At 46.2% G+C, this 19,236-nt stretch overlaps 1 protein-coding gene across 1 annotated transcript in view; it reads right to left on the reverse strand.

Moving 5' to 3' along the window:
- LOC146042833 (arylacetamide deacetylase-like 3) overlaps nucleotides 1–17,939 on the reverse strand; it is a 37,442-nt gene extending 19,503 nt beyond the window's left edge. Inside the window, exons 1-2 of the mRNA XM_083163088.1 lie at nucleotides 17,842–17,939; nucleotides 2,595–2,885 (exon numbers count right to left, since the gene is read on the reverse strand). Coding sequence (XP_083019214.1) covers nucleotides 2,595–2,771 — 177 coding nt within the window. The 5' untranslated portion in view covers nucleotides 2,772–2,885; nucleotides 17,842–17,939. The remainder of the gene's footprint in view (nucleotides 1–2,594; nucleotides 2,886–17,841) is intronic.
- Between the last annotated feature and the right edge of the window lie 1,297 nt (nucleotides 17,940–19,236).

Below are 19,236 nucleotides of genomic sequence, written 5' to 3' on the forward strand. Positions count from 1 at the left end.
TGGTTTCAACCAAAGGGCCCGACGTGTCGCCACTGCAGTGGCTCCTGCTCTAGCTGATAGGCGTATGGAGTCCATGGTTGCCTCACACATAAACTCTACAGCCAATTGAACATCTTGGACTGTTTTAATAAGATCGGACCTCTTAATTCCGTCCAAAATGTCCGCCTCTAATTGCTGGCACCAGCCTTGCATTACACGTGAGGTAACAGCCATAGCAGCCGCTGGCTTAAGGGATGCCCCTGCCGTAAGATACTGCTTTTTCAGACCCAGCTCAATCCTACGCTCCATGGGGTCTTTGAAGATATTTACATCTTCAAAGGGAAGTGTAGTCTTCTTTGACAGTCTAGAGATAGCTGCGTCAACCTTTGGTGCTTCTTCCCATGTCGACACCTGATCCTTGTCGAACGGGTACATTTTTGCTACTCTAGCGGAAACAGCCACCCTCTTATCCGGGTGTTTCCACTCCTCAGCAATGATAGCTTTCAGAGTCTGAGATAAGGGAAAACATTTCCCCTTCCTTTTCTTATCCTTGAACAATAGTTCTTGCAAGTTAAGGTCCTCTTGCTGATCCTCAATATTGAGGGCCCTATGGATAAGCTCTAGCAGGTTGTTAATCATATCTGGATTAAAGTCCTCCGACTTATCCTGAGGTATGTCTTGATCCTCATCTGGATCCTGACCCAGCACCTGAGCACAGGTAATGTCCTCCAAAGAGTCATTTGAGTCGTCACTTAGGACCACATGCTTCCTTTTTCCAGACATTTTACTCAGGTCTTTTTTTGTAACAAAAGTCCCTGCTAATGCTGTTTTCAGCATATCCACTAGGTTCGTCATTTGAGCCATGGGTAGAGGCTGAGGGGCCTTACACTCCTCACAAAGGCTGCCCACATGCTTTTCAGATAAAGCTTTATCGCATGAAATGCATTTAGGAGAGTGCACTCTCTTGTGCTTGGCTTTACTCTCCTTCTCTTTGCTGGCTTCAGACCTGCAACAGCCAAACACCATGTTTCATTAACCTTTCAATCCAATGCACCATCACCTGATCACCACAAGGAAAAATTCCCAAACCAAAAACCAAAACCAAAGTACCAATAACAAAAACCAAAACCAAAGTATCAATAACACAAACCCAAACCAAAACAAAATCACCCCAAAAAAAAATCACACTGTTTGTGGCTTACCCTGACTTTTTGGCTGCCTGCCGATTTTCCTCTTCCATATTATAGCCAGCGGTGCGCACTGACACTAAATTAGAAATAACAATTAAGTCCCCTGCACAGTCAGAGAAAGCCAGCAACCCACAAGAATGAATTGCTGTGCATACCTGCTCCAATAATGACAACACCTGAATGCAATAATAGTAACACCTGGATGACTCCTTGCAAACCAACTCCCTGCACAATAAGAACAACTTAATAAATCAAATTAATTATACAGTGTGGCATGGAACTCAAGGCTGGAACCATGCCACACATAACTTTTAACATATAAAAGCAGTAACAGCTAAAATGAATAAAGCAAGTCCAGGCTCACCAGCTGTATAACGCGTCTCTTTGCAGATACAGGTCTCCAAAACTGTAGCGTGCTCACACCGCCATAGCCCACGCTGCTGCTGCAGTGGAACACACATTCACCGGCTCACTTCCGCCCTTAAGAGGACGGAGAGTGCGTCACAAGCCGGCGCCGCGCACCGCCGCTGACGTCCGCCTGCTTTCATCTTGGATTCACCCAGGCCAGGCGTGCTGCGGCAGCGCTATCCCGCGCCGCCATTGCACCCACGCCTGTGGACACCGCCGCCAGTAGCTTCCCCCGTAGGGGTCCGCATGCGGCCAGGGAGCTTCTCATGCCTCCACAAAGGGCTCGGCCTGCCCTCCCTCACTGCTGGACCGCCGGAGCTGCCGCAGGGGGACACATAAGAGTAATACCCGTTTCCTCTACAGCCCCCAGGGTAAGCCACCTCTCACACACTACCCGAAAGGGAAAAAAAGACACTGAGGCCAGGAGAAGGTGCCTTCTTATAGGGGCTGGTGTCTTTTTTTCCCTTTCTGAAGCACTACCCAGTGGGGAGGAACCCATTTGTAATGGCTGCCATGGGGGAGGTAGAGGAAAGATATAATGCAAATCTGTCTCCACAAATAATTATCAGGATAAGGTCTGTAACATAGATTTATTAAGCTCGGTGAAGTGATATTGTGTCTGGTTTTTTTTTATCACCGGCCAATCAGCAAATAACTGTGAAGTTAAAGGCTTGGTTTGAAATATGACAGGTAGGAGTTGATTGGCCAGTGATAAAAACCAGACTCTTTATCACTTCACTGAGCTTAATAAATCGACCCCACAGTAGGGGAAATGTAAAGAACGGTTATTTTTCCAAATCGACAATCTTCTATGATTTTGACAGATGATTTAAGGCAGCAATTGCTTGTTTTACCTTTAAAGATATTGCCCCTTTGAAACGTAAAGCATAATATTGCAGAAAACCATCAAATCTAACAAACGTGCCACAGCGTGCTAGGAAAACCATATTTGTTTTTTGCTATACAATAAAATGAAATTACTCAACTCATTTATCAATGGTTTAGAACCGTACTCACCAAACTGAATAAAGCAGTTGATAGTAGTTGCATTCTCCAAAGATGTTTAGGTTTCGCAATCCCAGGAGGAATCTCTACTTTTAAACATTTATAGTAAGTGACGGCAGCAAACAGTAACACACAACACAAGAGGAAGATGCCAATCACAGTCACCAGCAGGCCAAGTGCTTCATACATCTTTCAGCTGCAAAGATCTTCGTTGTTCCTGGAGTGAACTGTTAAATCGTGTATAGTACTTCCGGTATTCCTGCCTGGTGATGCAACGGATTTGAAGCTGTGCCAGAAATCTTGCTGAATGCAACATGCAAAACAAAACACTGGGGTAAAACACTGAACCAACTTGTAATATTTGCTTTTGTAATTCATATTTCTGAAATAATCTTGCAAAAATGATTAAGGCAGAGACTTAATAAAGCACCAGTTTTTGTCAGGTTTGAAACCAACACATATCACTGTGCCATCGACTCTCCAAGCGACAGAACTGCCACAAGTACCTGCATGCGGGACATTAAAGGGCCCATAGGGACTTCAAACTAGACAGTAAAACCAATACTTATATAAACAAACACGCACAATGTAGAAAGTAAATGTTTATTTACATACATACATACATGCACACACATACATACATACATACATATACTCACCTATGTTCCCCCATAGATCTGAACTTTTCTCCAGTAGAAATCTATTAGGTAGATGTGAAAACAATAATACTCACCTTGTTCCAGTGTAGATCGCGTCCTCTTCAGTCGAAATAGGCATCCACAGAGTTAAAAAAAATGCAAGCCCGAACCCAAGGACAGAGGAGCAGCATGTGAGTACCAACCAGGTGGTACTTATCTCTCTCCATTTTATCGCTTGCCAATGCTAAGTACATAGACCACTTATCCCTACACACGTGTTGTACCAACAAGTCCCGGTAGACAGTTCTAATGAATTCCCCACTGTCTGAGCTTTCCTGTGAAACATTAAGGGGCATTTATAGGTAACTACATGATACTCCAATGCAGGCGCAGACCTGTGATTGCCCAAGTCAGCCGCAGGTATCTCACAAACTGCTACATCTACCTATAGTAAAAAAAAAACTATGTAATATTATTATAGTCATAGACAGAGCCGTCCCTAACCAATTTGATGCCCTAGGCAAGATTTTGGCTGGTGCCCCCTCCAAAAGGTGCAGCGGCGGGACATGAGGTGGCACTCCAAACTTAAAAAATACTGAAAGCCAAAATTTGGTAGACAACATTTCAGCACCTTTTATGCCATTTTTTTCAAGTCCTATTCTGACTAAAAAAAAAAAAACACCACGTTATGCAACACAATAGTAAACCCCCTTATACTCGCCCCTTACACATTATGCCTTATGGAATGAGCCAAAATTCACACATAATGCCACACAAATTAGGCAAAATCCAGAATGAGCCAAAATTCAGGGTCAAAGAGAGGGACAGAGGGGATGCAGAGGCAGTTATGGTGGGGCCTGGTGTGTCTCCAGGGGCGGCAGGGATGATAGCTGGATGTACCCCACATGGGACTTCAGTGGCAACAGCAAGGGGACCAGCGACAGCCAAACTCCACACAGTTAGGGCCATGTGGATGCCAATGCAGAGCACCGTATATATGTGTGTGTGTGTAATTTGATGCACTAGGCAAGAATTTGTAGCACTGCCACTAATTTTACCTATGACCCAGGACCCCTCTCTCAGCACAGCACAGCGCATTCACCCATCAGCACAGATCCAAGCAGCAGCAAGCAAAACCTATCACCCCTCACACATAGCAATTCTACAATACCCCTCATAAAGAACTAGGGGTGCCATCATAAATTTTGGGCCTGGGATTGACAAAAGCGGCAGGAGATGAGGAAGAGAGGGAGGGAGGAATAGGAGGAATCAGGACAGAGAGGAGAAATAGAGGGAGATTGCAGAGAGACTGAAGGAAAACCAATGGGGCAAATGGCAGAAAGTTAGAGCTGTATCTTATTCACACTATACATGGAGCAGAAGGCAGCAAGATATTTACCAAACTATACAGCTGCCTTGCTTCCTTTGGCTACCAGCGGTCTCTGTAGTAAAGGCCCCCATTCACTATAGCGATTTGGGCCGATTTCACCTGATCCCAATCGGATGCCTTTGATGTCCCCTTGGCCCTTGGGTACGATGCGTGGTCCTGTGCGCATCCAGAGCCGGCCCTAGGCATAAGCAACATAGGCAAATGCCTAGGGTGTTTGGTATGCCTAGGGGCAAGGGAAGTCAAAGTGGGGCGGAGCTAGAAATGGCCCATGAAAGGAGCGGGGCTATATATGCCCTGGGGAAGGGGCGGAGCTCTTGTCCAGCAGCAGCCACCCAGTGGGAGGAATGGTAAGCAATGTTGCTGCACAGTGACTGACAGCACATGCCACACTGACTGCACAGGAAGTGAGAGGCAGGAGGAGCGTTGAAGGCAGTGACAATTGTAAGGCAAGTTTTTGCCCAGAGATATCAGTCAGGCAACAAGGATGAGTTGAGGTCTGTGCAGAGTGAATTGAGGGTGAAGATTAGGGAGGGTAAATTGAGCTATAGAAGGAGGATGTAGGAGCAGCTCCAGCTTAAGAATGTTAGGGCAGTCTGGAGAGATCTAAAAACCATTTCCAGGTTCAAAGATGCGGTATCCCAGCCTAAGGAGGATTTTGAGTGGGTGAATTATTTGAACGTTTTCCTCAACAGATTTGATCAGGCTGTCACCTCACAACTGGTAAACTGTCACCCTCTATCACCAAAGTCTGGGCATAGTTCCAACTCCACCCTGTCCTTTACTACAAATCAGGTGAGGGGAGAATTAAGTAGGTGTAATGTAAGGAAGGCGGAGGGTCCAGATGGTATCAGTTCACGAGTCCTTAAGTCCTGTGCTGGTCAACTGTGTGGGATAGTAGAGGCCATCTTCAATCTAAGCTTGGAGCAAGGGAGGGTACCGATGCTGTGGAAAGCCTTGTGTGTGGTACCTGTGCCAAAGTCATCACATCCTAAGGACTTCAGTGACTACAGGCCGGTGGCGTTAACATCTCAGCTGATGAAGTCCCTGGAGAGACTGGTCCTTGGCTATCTTCGACCTCTAGTGAGATCTTCTATGGACCCATTGCAGTTTGCTTATCAGCCTGGAATTGGTGTGGATGATGCTGTCATACATCTGATGCAGAGGTCCCTGGGTGACATTCTATGCTCTGCGATTTTCTGTTTTTGGCGTTATTTAGACCACAAAATGGCGATATCGCATTTTTCTGCGAAATCGCCAATTTAACGTGATGCGTTAAGGGACAGAAATCGCATATTTTGTGCGTAAAGGTATGCGGAACAAAAGTGCGAGATTAATTCGCACTTTTATCGCATCCAGATGTTTTCCAATGCAAAACTATACAAACCGCTTATTTAATGCTATGCGCATTTGCAAATCGCACTTTTGCGGTGTCTATTTATCGCACTTTTTTCAGACCTGGTTCTGTTTGGCGCATTTGCACACACCTCATTTTGGTCAAGTGCGCACATGGTTAATTTCAACACAGGTGCCTTCATTATCAATCCCAAACCCCCCTACCTTAACCCCAACATTAATAAGGACACCTGTGAGGGTTTAATTCATGTAGATTTGTATGACTATTTTAAAATTGCTTATCTGTGATGTGTCCCAATTGGAGGGCAAACGCAGGAGGGAGGAAGGTGGGCAAAAGATGCTGGTTGCCCCCCCACTACTGGGTACCCCACGTATGTATGGTGCTCACCTGTACCTGGACTACCTGTCGGACCAACAGGTTGTGGGGATGGTTACGCTGAACCCCATTACCCTGTCGGAGTTATATGAGCAGGTGAGAGATGCTTGTGCCCATTTTGTGGGTGCCAACTATGTAGTGTCTGTCCAGCACTAATTAATGTGTGCCCTCTACTATTTGTCCACAGCCTCCACTCAGTCTGTGACCTCATGGGCCTTGGTGCTATCACAGGCCACTTTGTCTAAGAATTGTACTGTACTGTTACTTGCTATAAAGAAGTTGTTGCAGACATACATCAGCAGGCGTAGCTTTTCTGGTAAGCACATGTGGCCTGTACTCCAAAATGTACCAGTGTTGGAAGTGTACTCATTATCAAATTATTGACCAGTACCACCGCTTTCCACCCATATTTAACCTAACACCAGTCCACAACAGATGCACATGGTGGTGCTGACCTATCCCTTGCTGATATCTACCTTCTAAGTACTCTTGGTACATGTAACAATTAAGTTTTCTGTGAAACATGGCTCACTGGTGTTGTGGAACTACATGTTCCAGCATGCCCAGACACACTACAACCATTACAGTCCAAACCATGAGTGTCAGAGCCTGCTGGAAAATGTACATCCACAACCTTTGCCAGCCAAGGAGTTATACCACACTACTTTACTGCAATCCCATAGTCATATACCATTACAATATGTTATAAATCACACATTAATTTATATAGAGAAAAAGACACAAACACAATGGAATGCGGTTTGCAAATTTTACTTGTTTTGCTGTAAACCATTCTGCAATGTAACATGTGCAAAATACAAACTGTGGGGCCATGTAGACAGATATTTGGGCTTTTTTAATGTAGAAACACTGATGTAGCAGCTACCTTCGGCCAGCATCAGGCAGCCCTACACCACTTTTAGAGGCGGAACTAAGCCCACCACGGGTCCTCACACTACGACGGGGTGGGGAAGTGGGGGAGACACTTATTGGGGTGCTGGAGACACTGCTGAGGGTTGAGGTAGTGCCACCTCCCACATTGCCTTCCTGCTGCTGCTGTATTTGTGCCTGCATAGCTAGGAGGGCATTGGTCTGCGCTGTGCATGTGTGGGCTAGGGCTGTAAGAGTTTGGGCCAGGCTCCCAATATGGCTATTCTGCTCACGTATTGCAGAAGTTAGTTCTGCAAAACGGCTGTCAAGACTGTTGGCAATGCGCACTTGAGTGCCTACAGCTACCCTTACACTAAATGCCATTTTGCGCAACTGCAGGAAGGTGTCACGCATGTACCCCTGTATATTTCCGATTTGGAGGCTTTGGGAGGCCATGAATTCAAGCTGCTTCTCCTTGAAATTCACCAAGGAGTTAGCTACTTGGGAAGCAGTAGCTGGTGTATGGGGTTGCTGGGTGGTTGGGGGTGGGTTGGGAGGCACCCCACTTGGGGGAAGATCACTCTGGGATGAGCCCGGCATTTCTTCCTCTGCCGCAAAGGTGTCGACCGGATAAAGAATGATGTCCATTTCGTCTAGCACCAGTATTGAAGAATCTGTTTGGTTTGACCCTAGTTGTATAGCACCTGTGGATACAGATGAAGAGGTAAGTATTGATGCATATATAGGCCACACTGTCCTCTATACTGTTTTACATAGGCCTATAGATGGCTGACGCCCATACCTAGGGGTGTTATGCACTTACACATGTACCCCGATACTGCATGCAACAATGACATTATTAATATGTCACATGCCTAGCTCAGATTACACTCATTTCCGTTGCAATGTAGCAGCAGGAGCAGAATGTAGTGTGAGATATTGTTGATGTGACATGGGTGTGTGTACTGTATGTGTAATGGTGTGTTGTTTAGTCATTTACCTGCTTCCGCAGATTCTGCAGCAACTTCTCTTAGATGCTGCAGCACTTCGGGACGGACAATCTGTACAAGGAAAGATGGCCAGGCATTATGGACCTTGCAATGGATATGCATTTTCAGAAAACATGCAGTGAATTCACAATAATGGACAATACCCAATAGAAAAGGGCAGCATTATATCTGGACCACCCTTTGTTTAGTTTTCAGGCCAATCTTTCATTTCAGACTTAGTAGTAAACTAGTGTACACATGACAACTATAGGATATTCGGTGGTATGTAGGCATGCCAGCAAAACCTCCAGTACACCACAGGGTTTTTGTACACATAGATGGTAGTCTGCTGCAAAGAATGGTACACTCATAATCAATCAGATTAGTTGTGGAACTACAAGGGCCAGCATTATCAGCAATTTCAAAGCAGGAGCAGCCATTTTCTTGTGCATGACCTTGCTGGGCTATGTAGTTCCACAGCAGCACTTTACAAAGCATTACAATACAAGTGCACATTACACATATAATACATTGGCATGTATGTTACAGTTTGCATGGGGTCACACTTACCAGCTCGCGGTGGCGTTTGGGCCCTGTCGGTATCCGCCACATGCATCCCAGGCAGGACCTCAGGGGGGATGATGCGCTTCAGCTTCACCTCATACGCATTGTAGCTGACAGTGGTGGGGCTTCCTCCTCCAGTCCTGGTGGCCTCCTCCATCTCCAGGGCCATTTTATGCTTCAACTGGCGTTTGATATCGTTGAAGCGCTTCTTCACATTGCGCACCAGGCGCTTGTGATTACTCACAGCGTTCACCGCCTGGGTGATGTCCTTCCATATAGCGCGCTTGCGCTGGGCAGTGGTCTTGTAGTTGGTTTTGCCAAGCAGCCTCTCGTACACTGGCATGATAGCCCTCACAAGTGCCACATTTTCCTCATAGGAAAACCTGACCATGCGGCCACTTTTGGTGCGACCAGCTACCACCTCCTCCTCCTCCTCCTCATTTTCTGCACCAGCCATGTCACCCTCCTCCTCCTCCATGGCAGTGTCTTCCTCCTCCTCACCAGCATCTTCCTCCACCTCTGACATGTGGCCCTCCTGCAGCTGGTGTGGGGTATGGTCTAGGGCTTGGCTGCAGGATGGGGATGCCAGCGGATCCTCCACCTCCTCCTGATGGGGCTGGACGGCCAGGGTCTGAGCTGAGGCTGGCCTTGCTGTGGCCATGCTGCCTGCCACACTGCTGCCTCTCCCACTTGTCTGGCTGCTGCCAGTGCTCCCTCTGCCAGTGCTCCCTCTGCCAGTGCTCCCTCTGCCAGTGCTCCCTCTGCCACTGGTTCCTCTGCCACCAACTCCTCTTCCTGCACAAACGCTTCCACTGCTCCTCTCCATGCTCCTTACTTCCTATCAAAGAGTGAAATGGCGCCAATGGCCCTTTATATAGGGGGTGTGATGCATAATGGAGGGGACATAGGTGGGCCAATAGGTTTGGGGGTTCTTAGTCATGCGGAGACAGGTTTGTAAATCGCACTCCGGTTGGTCCAAAACTCGCACATGACCAGCGGAAGAAATGGCGCGTTTTTCGGACTAAAAATCGCACTTTTTTCATACTAAAAATCACACTTTTTTAAGACTAAAATTCGCCGCAAATCGCAACTCTTCGCACTTTTCAGCCTCAAATGCGCATCACATTAAATAATCGAATTTGGACTGAAAAGTGCGAGTTAGAAAAATGCGATTTGCGGCGATATAGTGTGCGAATTAAACATGCGCATTTAGCGCAGAGCATAGAATGTCACCCCCTACCTCATCTGGAGAGAGCTGGGGCCACCGTGAGAGTAAGGTTCTTTGACTTCTCCAGTGCTTTTAATACCATTCAGCCCATGCTCCTGGGGGAGAAACTGGTTGACTTGGGGTTGGATCATCATCTAATCACCTGGATCCTGGATTACCTTACTAACCATCCACAGTATGTGAGGACCAAGGAGTGCCAGTCCGATACTATTATCTGTAGTACAGGGGCTCCACAGGGAACAGTTTTGGCACCATCTCTCTTTACTCTCTATACTGCAGATTTCACATACAATAGATCAACCTGTCATCTACAGAAGTTCTCTGATGACTCTGCTATTGTGGGCCTTATTGTAGATGGGGACGATAAGGAGTACAGAGAACTTGTGCAGAACTTTGCTACTTGGTGTGTGGAGAACCATCTTCAACTTAACACGAGGAAAACTAGGGAGCTGGTAGTTGATTTCAGGAAATGTCAGCATACCCCCCCCAACTCTTGTGAGCATTCAGGGAATGGATATTGAGATCGTAAGAACTTACAAGTATCTGGGTTTTCACCTTAACAATAAACTGGACTGGTCTGATAATTCTGCTGCTCTTTACAGGAAGGGGAAGAGTAGACTTTATCTGCTGAGGAGACTGAGGTCCTTTGGAGTGCAGGGAGCGCTCCTGAAGACCTTCTTCAACTGTGTAGTGGCATCGGCCATATTCGACGGAGTGGTCTGCTGGGGCAGCAGTGTTTCAACAGCCGACAATAAGAGACTAAACAGACTGGTAAGGAAGGCCAGTTCTGTCCTAGGAATGCCTTTGGATTCTGTAGAGATTGTGGGTGAGAGGAGAATGATCAGCAAGATGACATCATTATTGGATAATGCTTCACACCCGCTCAAAAACGTTTTGAAGGATCTGTGTAGCACTTTCGCCCTCGATGCTCAACGGAGAGATATCGCAGATCGTTCCTTCCGGCTGCAATTAGAATGTACAACTGTCATGTTCTGAAGAAGAACTGATTCTTGAGTTATATTGTTTGGATCTTATCTTATTATGTGTGTTCTTATTATTATGCTATTACTCTTATCTGTACTTGAACCTTGCTGTAACGATTGGAAATTTCTCCATTGTGAGACGAATAAAGGAATTCTATTTATCTATTTATTGAAGAGCGTGAATGATGGGAAGTGTGTGGGGGGGGGGGGGGCAGCAGTGTACAGGGAAGTAACCCTCTACCCCTGACTGTGACTTCCTATGACAATTTCATCTTCCCTTTTCATCCCATTCCTGACCATAGTTCTCTCTGACTTCCATATCTTCCCTTTCCACCTAATCCCTGACCATCACTCCCTCTGACATGATCTTCCCTTCACTCCCTCTGACAACCTTGTCCTCCCTGTTCACCTGACCACTATGATAACTGTATCTTACCTAAACCCCCCTTCCTAATTATGACTCCCTCTGACAATCTTATATTGCCAATAAGCCCACCCATCCCTGATTATGCCTCCCTCCAACAACCTCATTTTTCCTATACACCCCATCCAGTTCCCTGACCATGGCTCCCTTTGACAATCTTATTTCGCTACTTCTTCATCTTTGCAGGCCACCGTTTACGCCAGTTAGGTTAACCGCTACGAGAATCACTTCGGGCTCGGTAACTTGCTCCGCTTTGCTCGCCACACCTTTACTAATGGTAATAGATGGTGGTGTGGACACAGGAGGATAGCATGGACCCCAAAAATAACCTTCGCAGCTCGCCATACACTACGTAAGTCTGGTAGCGTTAGTGGTGGCCGCAAAGATGAGGAAGTACCCTATAAACCAGGGCCTAAACTAGGCAGCAATTTGGTTCCATACTGTATGTTGTACTACATCATAACACTACATCCCCACTATACTACATCTGCACTACACTAAATGCCGCTATACACTACACTACATACCCTATATGCTATATTACATCACTACACCACATACCCTATACCAGGGCTGGGCAATTGCAGCCCTCCAGATGTTGATTAACTACACATCCCAGCATGCCTTGCATCAGTTTCAGCATGACCACATAGCAAAACTAATGCAAAGCATCCTGGGATGTGTAGTTCATCAACATCTGGAGGGCCGCAATTGCCCAGCCCTGCCCTATACGATGTATTGCAGCAGTGTATGGGCAGCTGATTCCCCCATGTGATGTATGACGTGTGATCTATCACATGCGCCCCCTGTTCCCTGCCACCAGGAGGAGGTGAGATGCACACTGTGCTGGCCCTAGGCTTGGGGCGCCCCTACGCATCCCAAGCACCCTAGACAAATGCCTAAATTGCCTATGCCTAGGGCCGGCTGTGGTCATAGAAACACAGTATACCTGGGATTCCTTAAACTCGTGTTACAATAGTCACACACTTCACATTCCTTACACTGAGGGTAAATTTGTACAAGAAGTTCTTTGTATAAGTCTCTGTAGAAAAGCTTAAGCCCTTTATAAGAAAAAAAAATTATATGTCGTTTTTTAAATCAATGCATCTCAATGTGCGCTTGTTTGGAGAGGCTCACACGGAGTATACGCAGAAGAAATGTGATTACTTTTGATTTTCGTACAAATTCCAGAATGAGACTGGAAAACTTAACAATGTATAGTCTGTTTCCAAAGCTGTATTAAAATCTTTCACAGGATTTACCATCTCAAACAGGAAACATCCTCAACGGCATTTTAGAAAAATCTGTTTGGTATTATGTTATTTAGATGTCTTAACCACAGACTGATTAATTAAAGGACAGCTAAACATTGCTTTATATACAATTTTAGATCTAATAGAAAATACAATTATACATGCAAGCTTTCAGTGACTTGTCAGAAGCAATATTACTGTGACAGCATTTGCTTTACACACACAAGACCACACGTATTCATTACCGAGAGTGGCGGACTCAGTAACAGGCACTGTAAGGTCCGCAGAAAGATAGGTATCAAGCATGTACTATGGATGCATCATGTGCCGTCTACTGTAGAAAAGTTCAGGTTCACCCTAAGGTACCCCGGGAGGGAGAGAGGGAAGGATTATGTACCAAGGAATAACCCAAAGGCCTGGCACACAGGCCTTTGGCTCACAAAGTTACAGCCAGGGCTATTTTTCTGCAGGCTCCAGCAGGAACTGAGGCCCTTATTCTAGTTCACTCTTTCTGACAAAATATTTCTTAGATGGACAAAACCATGTGCACTGCAGGTAAGGCAGGTGTAAACCCCCACCCAGATCTAATTATCTCTGCACAAGTAACACCTGCCTCACCTGCAGTGCACATGGTTTTGTCCATCTAAGAAATATTTTGTCAGAAAGAGTGAACTAGAATAAGTGCCTCAGTTCCTGCTGGAGCCTGCTGAAAAATAGCCCTGGTTACAGCCAATCAGCTCCCACATGGCAGTTAGGAGCTGATTGGCTGTAACTTTTTCTACGTCCACTTTATCTCTCTCTCAATGACATGGCCACCCAACGCCATATTTGTGGCACTATTTAAAGTAGTTAGGTTTCCACGCCAATTAATGAGGGCAACAATAATTGATAGTTATGCACGGTTACCAGCATGTAAAACATATGATATTGACATAAGCACATGGAAATATTGTCCACAGCAACACGCCAGCCAGGAGCTGTTCTCTGGTCACCAGCACAGCACTTGTTCTGTAGTTTCATACCGTCCATCTCCACAAGCAGCTGACAAACACCTACTGTGGCTGCTCATTTTATCAGAGCATGGTCTGTGCACAAGCGTCATCTAGCATCTCCAGTAATCTGGCCCTCATTGAGAGAGGCATATCCATAAACAGATCGGGCATTGACCTTACAGGGGAAGGTTCCCGGTTGGCGGCTGCACAGTCAAGGCCGCTTTGGTTTGCTGAAATATGGTCCAACAATACAGAGAGCTCATTGCACTCATTACAATGTGTTGTCCCCATTAATTCTATTATTCCATCTAGGCAGTACCAAAAGTCTACCATCTAGTGATGCTGTTATGGTCACATGGCACATTATACCTCTGGTGCTGCCCATGTCGGGCCACTTCTACAAAAAAATTGTCATGGACACCACTTCTACTAATCCGCCCATGGGCACATTGGACACTTGCCAAAAAGGAGCAGCGATCCCTATAAGGTATATGTATACTACAGTCTATGGCAGCAATTTTTAGCCACTGTGCTGCGGCACACTAGTGCGCCTTGAGCTGTTGTCACATGTGCCACCAGAGCTAGAGATGTCCACACAAGTTTACAGCCGCTACCACCACCACCGGTTTAACTGTTATTCACTGGTCTCTTGTTTTCATGTGAGGGCAAATGTATTTTACCTGTGGGGACCAGTGTGATTTATTTTTCATATGAGGGCCAATGTGTTTGTTTTTTTTTTCCTGTGGGGGACAATGAGTTTTTTCCCTGTCCGGGCATGATTGCGGGCCTTGCAATTTTAGAACATGGGGGTTTATTCTAGTTCATTCTTTCTGACAAAATCCTTCTTAGATGGACAAAACCATGTGCACTGCAGGGGGGCAGATGTAACATGTGCAGAGAGAATTAGATTTGGGTGAGTTATTTTGTTTCGGTGCAGGGAAAATACTGACTGCATGATTTTACACTGCAATAAAGATCTCACTTTGAAGAAAAACCCCACCCAAATCTAATTCTCTCTGCACAAGTTACATCTGCCCCACCCACAGTGCACATGGTTTTGTCCATCTAAGAAGGATTTTGTCAGAAAGAATGGACTAGAATAACCCCCATGGTTTGGTGTGCCTTGAGTTGTAAAAGCTTGGAAATGGATGGCAAAATATTGGGCAGACAAGCTTCCCGATTGAAGCCGTATGGATCCTTGCATTAGCCCTAAGGAAACCTGCATTAGCATAAGACAGTAAACTTGACTTCTGCAACACCACATACACACAGAGACACTTCTACAACTGACTCAGAATTAGCCCCAAATGATGCTGTATGTTTATTACTGGTTGGATACTGTGCCATCGGATGCAGAATGGCTGCAGATATTTGGGGACAGGGAGGGGGGGATAAGGCCCTCCATTTCTAAGTAAGCAGCAGTGATGCTCATTCCAACATCATCTAAAATTGCCCCCAATTGTGGGGTCAAGTTACCATTATCGCAACAATGAAATTCCAACACCAATATTCCATTTATCCATAAAAGTTAGGCTGGGCTGTTGAGCAATGCTCGGCTCCCTGGTGATTCTTGTTGGCAGCAGTAAGAGGATTCCTCCTAATGCAAACCAGCCAGTCTTGGGTCTTCTGCACATGTATGAACAGGCCAGCAGAGTGTTACTGAAATTCATTAAAAATAGAAAAAATATGATTGTTTGAATAGTTAAAAAAAAAAAACTTGTACCTCACCTCTACCCTTGCAACGGCAGTAGTGGTCAGGGGATGCAGTGGACATCCCAGAGGTCACTAGGCCTGCATTCAGTATCTGTATACTGACGCCGGCATCCCGACTGCCATCAGAAGACCAATGCCATAACTCCGAAGGGTTTAGGATCCCGGCACCGGAATACCGACAGCTGGGAATCCAATAGACAGGATCCAGATCAGTAAGTATGTGGGTGGGCTAGCATGGGGGGGGGGGGGGGGTGTAGACTTAGGGTTAGGCTGCAGGGGGGAGGTTAGGGTTAGGCTCCGGAGAAGGAGAGAAGGGGGTAAGGTTTAGGCACTATGAAAGGTGGGGTTAGGTATAAGCGGTGGGTTGGGAGGATAGGTTTAGGCACTAGTGGGGAGGGTTAGGGTCAGGCTGCTAGAAAGGAGGGTTGGGGGTTGGCAGGGGGGAGGGTAAGTGTACTTACCTGTCAGATTCCTTCCATAGGGATGCCGGCATCTGTATTCTGACCGCTGGCATCCTGACCACTGGTTATCCATATGTATCTCCTGGCCGGAGGACAACCGTCATCCTTGTACTTGGCTTCAATGACCGCCAGAGATACTGTAGGCATTTAAGAGCTTGTATGATGTATGACCCTTGTATCAGTGTAACCTTTCTACTGTAAAATGTGGAAGAAATCAGGGAAATGATTCAGAGAACTAAGAAAAAACAAAGCGCAGTGCAGACAGGAGTTCTCCTGAAACGTGCAAGTCCCTGGCGTGTAAGCCCCACATCTCTGCCAGTTGGGGGGATGGGGGCGGGGTACGACTGTTGAGTTGAAATGTATTTGTGGCTGGAAATATCCTTTAAGGGATTTTAAAAATCTGGTTTGACAATCGGCGTATACTTTTCAGTATAGATCTGCGCTCTGTCCCTCCTTGGCATACAGAAGACGTTAATGTCAAGACAAAATCCCACTTTGCCCTGGGCCAACCATAACCTTACCCCACCTCTGTTACTTGGCTCTCTAGCCTGCTGCAAGACGAGGATGTCATTCAATCTTCATCTGATTCATTGCAGTGCAGTCAGTAAAAGTCTGTGTAGAAGCCTGGCTGAACTCTCTCACACATGTGCTCAATATGTGCGGAATCCCATTTTGGAGATTAAAATACAGCTACATTGGCGCTGAAGAGTTAGCAGGCCTTCGCTGCACCAGACAAGAAGACGACTGTATAAATCCCTGGCTAGGTGCAATGATTTTTGATTTATGTTATATGTTTAAAGTATCTCTGGCTTCCCTCACTATTCACATATTGTTTTGTTTTATTTTTTCCCAGTGACTTCTGATCATCGCAGCTGTGCGTTTAAGTGAAATACAATCATCCCGATCAGATCCATTTTTTTTTGTTTTGTTTTTAAATTTGTCAGTTCATTTGAATTAGTCATTGGCAGTTGGGGGTAAGTTTACCAATATGTGAGTTTATAGAAATGGGTGAGGTTTCCCATAGCAACCAGATTGTATGTATCACTTATGCAGTACCTTGCTATTAGGCCATGCTAAAACTGTAGCAGGGCATGCTGGGATGTGTAGTTCAACAACAGCTGGAGGGCCAAAGGTTCCCCATCACTGTTCTAGAGGATTATAGCATACCCTCCAACTGTACCTTTTTGGCAGGTACAGTACAATTTTTTAAGATTTGTACCATTTTTTGGGTCTCCAAATGCCCATTGTAAGTATAGAAAATGGGATGTGGCAACGCCCCTTTACCCATAGCCATGCCCCCTTTCTGAATTTGAACCAGTTTTTGCTATTCAGATGTTGGAGGGTATGTAATATATAGAATCTGATTGGTTGCTATGGGCAACATCTTTCAATTTTTTTTAAATCATATTTTTATCCTATTTACAGATCACAGTCTGACACCATGAGGTAAATTTACTAAAACTTCTAAAAATGAAGGTGATGTAAGAGGTGATGTAGCCAATAGCAACTAGATTATAGGGGGTATTCAATCTGTGCCAATATTTCCCAACAGGGGAAATATTGGCACCCACCTACTCAATGCTGCCAATAACAACAGCATTGAAGGGTGTCATCTGTTTTGTTGAAAATGGCCACAGATTCACATCTGGTTTTTCAACCAAAAATGTCCATTTTGGAGACTGCAGACTTTCCGACACTCGGCATACGGAACCTTGAATTCTGGGTGTCAAGGTACTGTCGGACCAATAGAAAATGGCCCAGGATTCTAGCTGTCGGGACATTCCGACATTCAGAATCCAGGGTTGAATACCCCTAAAAAATGATAAACAAGGCAAGGGTTGTATGAAAACCTAGGCTAACCAGCCTTACCCCCGATCTCTCCTGGATATCTCAGGGGAGTGTTAACACCGGAATCTAAATTGCAGTGTACAAATAAAGCTGTTCAGAATTTGTGGGCTACATGCAAAAGCAGCCAGTATTTACACTGTATGCAGGAAAAAAAATAGATTGCATATTGTCACGAACCTGACCAAATTTGTTTTCTCTATTTCCAAGTGTTTCCAGGCTTGCCTATGTCCATGCTGCTTCAGCATTACACTCCTGGCTAATTACTCACCTGTGAGGATTCCTGTCTGCTGAAGTAATCACGGCCTACTTGTTTGCTCCAGTAGGTTACCTGCAAACTCTGACCTGCACACCTGATCTCTGGACCAAGGTGTACACAGGTACTTCCTGGTTCTGATTGCTGCTGCGGCTTGCAGCCAATCAGATCTAAGCAAGGGGAAAGACTCCCAGCATGCCAAATTGCCTTGAACAACTGTTCCGTTCATTGTGTGCTTGTCTCCAGTGTCAGAGTTCCTAGGTTCCAGGCTATCCTGTGCTTCAGCGTTATAACCACCTGTGACCTGCTGCTGCTGCTGCTCCACCCACCACCTGCCAGTTTGCCTCCTGCTTATGTCATCCCAGTGGTTGATTTGCATCCAGCCATCACCAGCAGAGGTCACTTCTGACTCCCAGACCAGCTACCTCTTACTGGCTCCCAGGCCAGCCTTCCATCATTGGCTCCAAGGCCAACTACTTGCTACTGTGATAAGTCAGTGAATAACACCATTTGTGTCCTGATAAACGACAACCATTACATGCTCCTAAGCCGTCAACACCTCTCTCCAGCTCCCAGGCCATTGACAAGCATCTCTGGCTCCCAGGCCGTCGACATCCTTCTCCAGCTCCCAGGCCATCGACAATCATCTCCGACAGCCAGGCCGTCAACATCGCTCTCTGGCTCCCAGCCTGTCGACATCCGTCGCCGACTTCCAGGCCGTCAATACTTACCTCCGGCTCCCGGTCGAAGAGTACACTATTGGTTTCCTGATCGACAGTACCCTCCTGGCTCCCAGGCCAGACAGAATCTCCATTGGCTCCTAGGCCAATGTACCATCCTGGCTCCGAGGCCAGGCAGACTCTCCAGTGGCTCCCAGGCCAACGTACCCTCCAGCTCCCAGGCCATTGACTACCCATCTCCGGCTCCCAGACCGTCCACAATCATCTCTGGCTCCCAGGTCATCTACTGTCATCATCAGCTTCCAGGCCGACGACTATTATCACCCTCAGTTCTCAGACTGATACCCACTAAACTTTGCATATACAGTAGTCTTGTCATTTATCAAGGTCTCCAGTATACAGTATACATTCTTTGGAGAGAAGGGGTTTGAGAGCCGCACAAGGTTCTCCCCGCCGAGTGTGAATTGGGTCAAAGGGGACCCCTTTCACCACTCTGGTGGGGTTCGGCCTGAGTTGCCTGTAACCAACTTTGTAGACGTACTGTCCCTTACGGGATGGGCGGTCTTTGTGTGTTGGTGGTGCTCCCCTGAGTCCAATATGTAATGCAAAATGGGGGAGAGGGGAAAGTGGACTCTTTTT

Source organism: Crinia signifera, chromosome 19, assembly GCF_055691185.1.
Source record: "Crinia signifera chromosome 19, ASM5569118v1, whole genome shotgun sequence".
Classification (NCBI taxonomy): Eukaryota; Metazoa; Chordata; class Amphibia; order Anura; family Myobatrachidae; genus Crinia; species Crinia signifera.